This window comes from Onychostoma macrolepis, chromosome 24 (assembly GCF_012432095.1).
Source record: "Onychostoma macrolepis isolate SWU-2019 chromosome 24, ASM1243209v1, whole genome shotgun sequence".
NCBI lineage: Eukaryota > Metazoa > Chordata > Actinopteri > Cypriniformes > Cyprinidae > Onychostoma > Onychostoma macrolepis.
In genome coordinates this window covers 24450971-24461163 of record NC_081178.1, presented here as the reverse complement: position 1 = coordinate 24461163, position 10193 = coordinate 24450971, and the positions used below count along the sequence as shown (strand labels likewise).

General features: G+C 35.5%; 1 protein-coding gene across 4 annotated transcripts in view; it reads left to right on the top strand.

Annotated features, from left to right (window-relative positions):
* The window catches only part of fars2 (phenylalanyl-tRNA synthetase 2, mitochondrial), a 149303-nt gene extending 143362 nt beyond the window's left edge, over nucleotides 1–5941 (top strand). For all 4 annotated transcript variants that reach the window (XM_058765926.1, XM_058765927.1, XM_058765929.1 and 1 more), the window contains one exon: nucleotides 4764–5941. In XM_058765926.1, coding sequence (XP_058621909.1) covers nucleotides 4764–4902 — 139 coding nt within the window. In that variant the 3' untranslated portion in view covers nucleotides 4903–5941. The remainder of the gene's footprint in view (nucleotides 1–4763) is intronic.
* The last annotated feature ends 4252 nt before the right edge of the window (nucleotides 5942–10193 follow it).

Below are 10193 nucleotides of genomic sequence, written 5' to 3'. Positions count from 1 at the left end.
GATGATAATCAGAAATGTTTCTTGAGCAGCAAATCAGTGTATTAGAATGATTTCTGAAGGATCATGTGACACTGAAGATTGGATTAATGATGCTGAAAATACAGCTTTACATCACAGGAATAAATAAATAAAATTAATGTTAAAAATGTAAAAATAAAAATCCAATTAAATAGAAAACATGAATAAATAAGACTTTATTGAATAAATCTGAGACATGTAAACTAATCAAACACATGAACACACACATTCACACAAATTGCAGAGAAAGTGAGGAAAGGATGAGTTTAAGACAATGAAAATGTGAAATCCCAAGTTTATAGCAATATTTGCATTTGCATAGACCTTAGCAACCACCAATTACTTAATTAACCCTCGCATTGAGTTTTTCAATGAGGCTAAAATTGATATTAAATGCACCAGCTCAGCTAGAATCTGGAGGTTACTTGCGTTGCCTTTGTGTTAAGGGATTCCCTTTCGTTGTCGTCTTTGCAGAACGGGTGTTTCCCGAGGTTGCTGATTGGTTGGAAGTTCAGTAGTCGTTGAAGTGACGTCTTGGGCGTTGGTTGACAAATGGTTTCGGAGTCAGTTGCTGGTTGAAGTTTGAAGCAGGTGCAGAAACTCAACGGAAAGAAAAGAAACTAAGAATAAAAGGATGTAATGAGACTAGGTGGTTTTTCTTCTCATCGTGGTGTTAAGTAGCAGCTGGCGTGCAGACCGAAGCACGCTGAAACCACGCTCAAAGAACGCAAAAAGTGATGACAAAAAGCATTGCTAAAAAGCTAGAAGCTAAAAGCCATGACTAAAAAGTATGGTTTGATGGTGTCCTGAGTTTTAACTGGGCTTTTGGACACATCCCAACTGGCATCTTGACCAATTGGATACTGTCTTAGCTCGGGGTGTTGCTCTGTTTCTCCTCCCAATCCATAAATCAACATTATTAACGTTATCTGGTCAGTCACATGGTCCGGATTTTCCTACTCTTGCAGAGTATAATTTTGGACATGATTTCTATTACCAGAATGATACATTTGACAAAGTATTGATTGGAAGAAACGTTTCAAGCTAGATTTTCAAACTCATACATACTAAACATGATTATGAACCCTTAAGCTATTCAGTAGTTATTAAAAATTAGGGGTGTCAACATTAACACGTTAACGCATGCGATTAATCAAAAGAATTTAACGCGTTAATATTTTTTTTAACGCAGATTAATCGTTTGATAAGGTTTGACCCCAACTTCCCGTCATTGCATCGCGGAAGGTTATCTATCATTGTGTGATGAGGGTACAGCACCAGTGTTGCCAGGGTAACGATAGCAGCACAAGTGGGCTATTTTGAAAATACAGTCGCGGGAAAAATTACAGAGCCGTGGTTTTTTGGGCTACTTTTATAATGTACCGCGACCGCCCAAAGTGTATATAGACAAATAATAATTAAAATAGATCCTTTTACTAATGTGTATTATACTTGAAATGTATCCCTGGCAACTTAAAGGTGAGGCGGTTTAACATCAAACAACGTGAGTTTCAGCAGAGCGTACATGTTAAGGCTTTTACACAGCAGAAATAAACATGACAACAGCCACTATAGATTATATAAGATAATAAACACACGATTACGATAGGATATTTGTATGTGATTTTTTTAAATGAATGTGTACATCTGAAATGCTAATTTGTGCAGCGATATAAAAGGCTATAAATAGCATATTTTAACAACAGTAAACAACCAAATTCCACACGTGATCACAAAAAAGGAAGTTATTACAAACACTCAATGGTTGTTTGAAGTGAGTTCTGAGTAAAAGTGTACTATTAATCTCATAAATTGTCTTATGTAGCATGATGCTAATATTAGCTCTAATGCAGCTGCAGAACAGGTCCAATTCTTCTTCATAATGCATTTTGTCATAATACTTCACGTAAGGTCACAAGAAAATGTTTTGTTGTATTTATTTAGAAATACGTTTGATAATAGTTGGGTAAATGTATACTGGGATTGAAGCGATGTGGCTTGGTAAACGTTTTATTGCCATTTTAAAGGCTGATAATGGCTGAATAAAAACAAAAGTATAATGATAAAAGAATAATAAGGATTATGTATCATACCTGGCGGAAGTGTGAAAGGTTCTGTTTCCTTAAACTAGTTTGTCATGCATTTCTTTTTCAACACATTTACAGGTAAATCCTAGTATTTTAAATTTGTGATTAATCATGATTAGTCCATGACTGTGATTAACGCGATTAAATTATTTAATCGATTGACAGCACTATTAAAAATACATACATAATGAGTGATTAGGACATGATAGTCAGATGTGTGGGTTACATGCATAATATGGAGTTATGCACAGAAATCATTAGTTGCTCATAAGTCTTTTTAAGATGATATTGGTGCATAAAAGACAGTTTCTGAGTCATTCTGTGGACGTGAGAATATGTTCTGTGAAGACCAAAGAGGTTAAAAGGTCTCATAAGGAATTTCAGTCTTGTTCTTGTCCTGGATGGGGGAACCCACCCAATGAAGTAATTTTTTTTTTGTGTCTTTGAACAATCGATCTTGGTTACTTGCCCCAAATTTGACAATCTCCTTCCTGAGTTGGAATTATCAAAAGTGTTCTTTTGTTTTAATGTTGTAAGCTGTTTTTTTGTACAAATACTAATTACTAGTGAGCTCTTGTTTCTGTGTGATTGTAAGTTATAATGGCAGATCTAAAATGATTACATATGCAGAGATACAATGTCAAATATTCTATAAGCTGATCTTTTGTTTCATTTCCACCATTCTGTCAATCTCAGATCATGAGGATTTCAACTGTAGGACGTGTAGGATTGCAAAAAAAAATAGCAAAAGCTCTAACTTCAGTTCAAAACGCTAAGCATTTTGGTGCTGTTTGACTCTTAGGGTGCTACTCTGATGCATTATTATGTCAGTTTACATCCCAGTGGGCACCGGGCCTGCTGACTGCAAATTCAATATCGGCAAAGTGAATCCGATATAGCCTCGCAACTCCCTGTTGGTTTGTGCTGGAATCCCAGCAGCTGCTTTACTGCAGTTGCCTGTCAGCCATTTTGTTTCACTTCGTTGCTCAATAAAGAGTCCAAACCCTTGGCTTTTTTTCCTCAGTCTTCTGCAGTCTTGCTTACATACAGCATGCACAATAAAGAAGAAATCACGCTTGACTTTGGTCTTGTCCCTGGTGAGCGCTGTGTAAGTGAAAACTTTGTAGTTTCTTGTTCTTTGTTAATCCAGCTGCTCCCCTGAGACGAGGCACAATGCATGTGTGTGAGAGAATGAGAGAGTTTGTTGACTGGCAGCTCCTTGAACGGGTTTGATCTGTGTATTAGCTTGACCTCACATACACTGTTGTATAACTTATTTGTGCAGAAATATCTGCATTGCAACAACTAACTATGCAACTAACTACTGGCATAGTTTAGCCAAAAACTTACATTCTGCCATCATTTACTCACCATCAAGTCATTCCAAACGTGTATGTCTGACTTTCTGTAGAATGCAGAAGAAGATATTCTGAAGAATCTTCACATAGTACTTTTCCATCCAAAAACAAACAAACAAAAAAAACATAAGTAATCTATGAAACGTGCACAATATGCAAAGTCTTTTGAAGCCATATAAAGTCAACTTATCAACATAAGTTAATTGGAAAAACATGCCTCTACCTGCATTTTTGCAAAACATGTCATTTTTATTGCAGTTTCCAGCTGAAGTGAACACTAGAGCCAGTCTAATAACAAAAACTTTTATTCTTTTTCACACAAATTATAATTCCGGGTCAAATTATCGATTAATAAAGACTTATTTTCAGGTGGTTCCTTGCACAGTATGCTATGAACCTCTTAAACTTTTATCATAATGCATGATTTGTGAACTAATACATTTTAATGTTTGCATCACTTAACCAGCTCCAAATCGATGGCTTTTCTTATATTGTAAGCTTGCTTGGTTGCACACCTGGTAGCGCTCGGGCAAAAGTCCTGTGAACCACAATTCACAGCAAGCTAAAATGGCATGCTCGCTTCATCAAATGTGTTTTTATCTCATGTTTGCTTTTGTTAACATTATTGGTTAGGTTTCGTGCAGCTGGTGCATTATTGTCAAACGCGATAGAACATTAACCTTTTAGCACCACTCACCAGACGTTTAATTTCCAAATTGCTTAGATTACATGCAACAACCAATGTGAATGTTGCCAGATTCATGTTCATCTGTTAAAAATAAATAAGTAAAACTGAACGCACTTTTGGCAACACTAACTGGACATAACAAGCGCAAAATGTGCAAGAAGCAATGTAATATAATCTTTCACAAATTTCAACACATGCATGTTTTTTCCAATGAGACTGGTTGCAACTTACACTGAAAAATGGATTGAAATGTGTTTTTATTATTATTATTATTATTATTATTGATAATTTTCCCCTGCTGTGAGCAGTTAACTCCATAATTGCTGCAAACAGAATAATGAGCCAGTGAGCTCAACTCGAGAAGCAAATAATTGAAAGCAACTGGTGTTTTTTTTCAGTAAATTGGTTTATGCAGTTCATAAAATTGATCTGAATCAGACTGATCTGGTCCTCAAGTTTGTAACTCACTGACACAAAGATCCAGTTTTAGTGTTGAACAGCAACAACAACTTCAGAAGGCATTGAATATTGGGCTACTTTTAAGGAACTTTTTTGGTGATCAGTTTCAGGACTGTTGTCAAATAATCGTTTTCTCTTTTCATACTCTCCTAGGACAAAGAGAGTGAGCCACTGTTACCGTGTGGCATACCGTCACATGGAGAGGACTCTGACCCAGGAAGAAGCGCGTATCATCCACGGAGCCATTGAGCAGGCAGCGGAAAAAGAGCTTGGAGCGCAGGGAAGATACTGAGCTTTCCCAACAATCATCATGGGTTCCACCTTCCGTGATGGGATTCACAGATGTAGTCACATCTCTCTGTGGTGGTAAATTAAAATGTGGAAACTCTCAGCGTCAACTGCACTTAGTTAGAGACTCCATCTGCAGTTTCTTAAAATAACACTTCACCTAAAAATGAAAATAAATTCACTATTTACTCACCGTCATGTCCCTATAAGGAGAATTTTGAAGAACCTGTATGAAGATTTTTTCCAAACAAAATATCATGAAAGGGATAGTTCAGCCAACAATGAAAATTCAGTCATCATTTACTCACATTCATGTCATTCCAAACCTGTGTTGACCTAAATCTGAAGATAATTTTTGAAGAAAGTTGGTAACTCAACAGTTTTGGTGATCATTGATTTCCATTACATTGGCTATTGACTTTCACTGTGTTCCATACTGGTTTAAAACGAGGGGAAATGATGACAGAACTTTCTTTTTTTGACAAACCATCCCTTTACAACTCAATTTTTGCACTCTGGATGACTATATTTTTGATGCTTTTACAGAGGTTTTATGATACATTTTTGGAGCTTGACAGACGTGGTCACTATAAACTGAAACTGCAAATAAACAACACAGGTTTGAAATGAGAGTGGGTGAATAATGACAGAATTACAGTTCAGGAGGAATCATGCCTTAAAAATGTGCAAGATTTGACCTTGAAATAACCTTAGGGTCATAATAACCTCTCTAGTTCTGATTGATTCTTCCAACTTCCCAGGCTGGCACGAACTTCATCATGGTGCAAACAGCTGGATTTAACGCAAATATCAAACAGGCCTTTTATGCACCTGGATCCGTGCCAGCCTGATGATAAGTAGGAAACTAGAGCTCTTATTTCTACATTTCTGTTTTCTTAAGGAAGATATGAGGTAGCCTGTAATGAGCTGCTGCCTAGAAATTACCAAGATAATGAAACGCTTCCTCAAAGTCACTCCACAGTAAAATGGCAAACGGGAGGCTAACAGGTCACCATTTGTGGTAGAAAATAAAAGTGTGTTGAGGTGTAATTGTGTCGCTGTGTCTTTTATTTTTATATATATATATATATGTATATATATATATATATATATATGTATATATATAATACAGACTGGGTAGTACTCCAAAGTTAAAGCCATATTAACGGTGCAGATTTTTAGGAGTAACTGAATTTATCTGTGTTTGGAAAAAGTTAGGATCAGTTTTTTTAAAGAAATGAATAAATTGATCAAAAGTGACAGAAAAGATCTTTATAAACTGTTTCAAATAAATACTTTTGAACATTCTATTCATCAAATAAACCTGAAAAAAAGTATCACATTTTCCAAAAAAATATTAAGCAGCACAACGATAAAAATTAAAATACCACTATTAATAATAGTGATCAAAAATGTATCTTGAGCAACAAATCCGCACATTAGAATGATTTCTGAAGGATCATGTGACACTGAAGACTGGAGTAATGATGCTGAAAATACAGCTGCGCATCACAGAAATCAATTATATTTTACAAGATATTCACTCAGAAAACAGTTATTGTTATATTGTACTAATATTTTCCCATTTTTACTGTATTTTTGTGAGCATAAGAGACTTCTTTCAAAAACATTTAAAAAATATTACTGACCCCAAGCTTTTCTAACCCTAACCCAGCAATTTTGTTTTATACTGAAGAAGTCTTTTTTATAAAATAAGCAAAGGTGGAAAAATGAACCCATCATTTTCTTTTATTGCTTGTCTATTCTTTTGTTTGTTAGATGTCATGTTTGTTTTTAGATTGCGACATATTATTCATCTCCGGGTCACTCTTTTGGATCCAACATTAACAAAACATCCCCATTTTCCCGGCCTTACTTCATATGTATACAGAGACAGATTGGAAAAACTGACCCCAACCAGTGTGGCATTTGTTGGAGCAGACCGGAGACTCCTCTGCATCTTGATGAGCCCTTAAGGTGTGATCCATGTGTCGCTCTCTTGTTTCTGAGGAGTGGCTAAAGAATACAGGGATCTTCCTTTGGGGAACAAGCTCAATTAGAATCCCAGTAATGAATTTTTGATGTGCTGCAATCAGATACTGAATGAATGGGACACTCTTTGCAGAGCCTGGTCCGGCGGGGCTACTTCTCATGTGTTAATGCATTTCTGCTGATTTATGCAAGATAGGATTTGATCATTCATTTAAATGCCAGTTTTAAAGAACAAAATGTTCAGGGTGTTTAAATCCTGTTTTCAAAATAAAACCATTTACTTTGAACAAATACACCACTGTTCAAATGTTTGGGTTTGGTAATATTTATTTATTTTTTATGTTTTTGAAAGTCTCTCCTGCTCACCAAGGCTGTACTTGTAAGATTAAAAATGCGGTAAAATCAGTAATATTGTGAAATATTATTACAATTTAAAATAACTGTGTTTTATGTGAATATCTGTTAAAATCGAATTTATTCTTGTGATCAAATCTGAATTTTCAGCATCATTACTCCAGTCTTCAGTGTCACATGATCCTTCAGAAATCATTCTAATATGCTGATTTTCTGCTCAAGATACATTTTTGATTATCATCAATGTTGAAACCAGTTTTTTCAAGATTCTGAAAATTCAGAACAGCATTTATATTTATTTGAAAGAGAAATATTTTGTAACTTTATAAATGTCTTTATAATCACTATTGATTTATTTAATGTATCCTTGATGAATAAAAGTGTTAATTTCTTAACATATAAAATAATAATAAAAAACAACTAATAATAAACTAAATAATAAAACATAACACTAAGCTTTTGATCAGTAGTGTACACTGAAAAGTATAAGATATATTTATAGATATGTTGATTGAATTTTGTACAAATGAAATGAAAATGGTCGTACTATGTTATGGTCCTTATAGAAATCCCAGCAGATCTATGAAAACTGTTTATGTTCCATTCCTGCAACATAAAGTAATTCTCCTTCCAGCAATGTGACATGAAGTTAATTTGAAAGTGAATCTGATATTCCCGTTTCTCTGAGCTGAAAATGAAGAAATTCCTGATTTTCCAGGATGTTGTAGACAGATCAATATTCTCACCAGAGGATGGCAAACACCAAATGGACTGGATCAATCAAGGGGAATTAGGAAAAAAAGGCAATTCATCATCCTCTTTGTTAGGAATAAGTACATGGCCAGAGCACCACTTCCATTCAGCTTTTGGAGAGATTTTTTGACATTTTATGTGGAGGAGTATCAGCGCTGGGCTCAACCCTTGGATCAGATTCTGCATGAAAGATCAATGCATTTCTAAAAATAGATCAAAATCTGATTTGGCCCTTGACTTGTGCTCAAACCGACGCAAGACCTCACTTCTGAGAAACTCTTGAGATCCAGAGTTCAAAGTCATCAGCATAACAATTTTACCATTTGTTTCACCAAAAACTTTTTCCAGTTCAAATCAAGTCAGTTTTTGTTGTCTATACTCGTCTTGTTTGGTCTGTGAGATGCTCATTTTTCACATCTGTCTGTTTCTATTCATCACTGAAGCGTCATGGAACCAAGAGAAAGTGTTGGGCTAAAGTACAGGTGCTTATTTATTACCATTTATTGAAACTCAAAGACGGGCACAAATACATCAAATCTGATATGATAAATTTTAAATCCCTTTTTATTGTTTCCTCTCAGGCAAAAAGCAACAGCTCAGCTGGGAATTCATGTTGGAGGTCTTTACAGCCAATTTTCTTGCAAAGGAAATGCAATTTTCTCTTGCTCAGGATCACAGTCTTCTTAAGAGTCTTGTCGTAAAAATAATGAAATGAGCTCGGAGCCATTAAGCAGTCAAACAAGGAAAAATACATTTTGGATAGTCAAAGATGTTATGTACTAACTGACATGATTTGATTCTGGCACTTGCCTTTTGACATCTGCGATTTTATGTTGGTTTACTGATGGTAAAGTCACAGTTTCATTGGTATGGCCAGTAAATGTTTGAAACCAGATGTAGAACTGCATCATATACCACACAGAAGATTTCATCCCCATAGACTTGCATCTGTCATGACTTTATGAGTGTGACCTATACAAGCAATATATCCACTCCCTATATCTTTTACAAGATCTCTATGGACATATGTTAATATAAAACCTTACGACCTTAATATTTATGTGTATATCATGTCAGAGACACTTTTTACCATTGAGATGACTGGGAAAATGTCACAATTGTCCAGAATTCACCCTTAACCCTCTGGTGCTGTTTGGTCATTTTTGACCAAAACAAAATTGACTTTTTTTTTTTTTCTTTATCGGAATGGTACGAAAAAGTTTTGGCACTTGCTATGTGCGCATAAAAAAAAAAAAAAAAATTTTAAATCTCGGACATGAGACATGAGGTTGCCCTTTAAAAACTTGGTACTGCGCCCAAACGAAATCTTACTGAAAGCTACACTTTTGTGATATCAACCTCAAATTTGAAACACTACTATTTTCTTGTGGTTTTAGAGTAAAAAATGTTTTCTAAAATATAGATTCATGTAAAATTTAAAAATAGTACTTTTGTGCATTTTTCATAATAATAAACTGAAACTTTTATAACTTTTTCTGTTTCACATTTTCATAGAGACTAAACGTTTAATGCTCCAAAGCATTCAGGATTTAAATTGTAATTTTCACTGTCAGGTCTAGGCACAAAAAGTGGCTAACAGGTAATAAATGGATCATAACTATTATTAACTATAATTTATTACCATCAAACGCCTTAAAAAGTCAAAATATTGCTACGCAGACAGCACCGGAGGGTTAATATTATCCATACAATCTTTTACATCAACAAGATCCGATCAAGCTGATTCGCCTATTTACAATGCTTCCCCAACATTGTGCAATTTTTTAGTTAGTTGCATTTAGAATTGTTTCTTTTCATCAAGTTTTTCCATTTTCATTTTCTTCATCTCTCCAGCTGAGAGGCATTGCCTTCTCCATGCAATCCTACTGTGACATAAGGGCTTCTATCAGAGCCATATTGTGTCATATATCAAGCTTGTGTCTCCAGGAGTAAGTAAGAATGTCTGGTGCAGGTGGAAAAGGGTTAATAATGGCATTAAAGTACCAGCCGCAGGCGGTGGGGAGAGCGCATTAAGCCGAGAGGTTATTCAGATCGGATGCTGTTAAGAGGCACGATGGAGCTGCCAGGTGACACCCATATTAATCACACCGTGCTGCTGCCGCCCGCCCTGGAAAACTCCCAGGATGCACTCTCACCCTCAATGGCCTGAGGGGAGAAAGAGGAGAGAAATGTGCA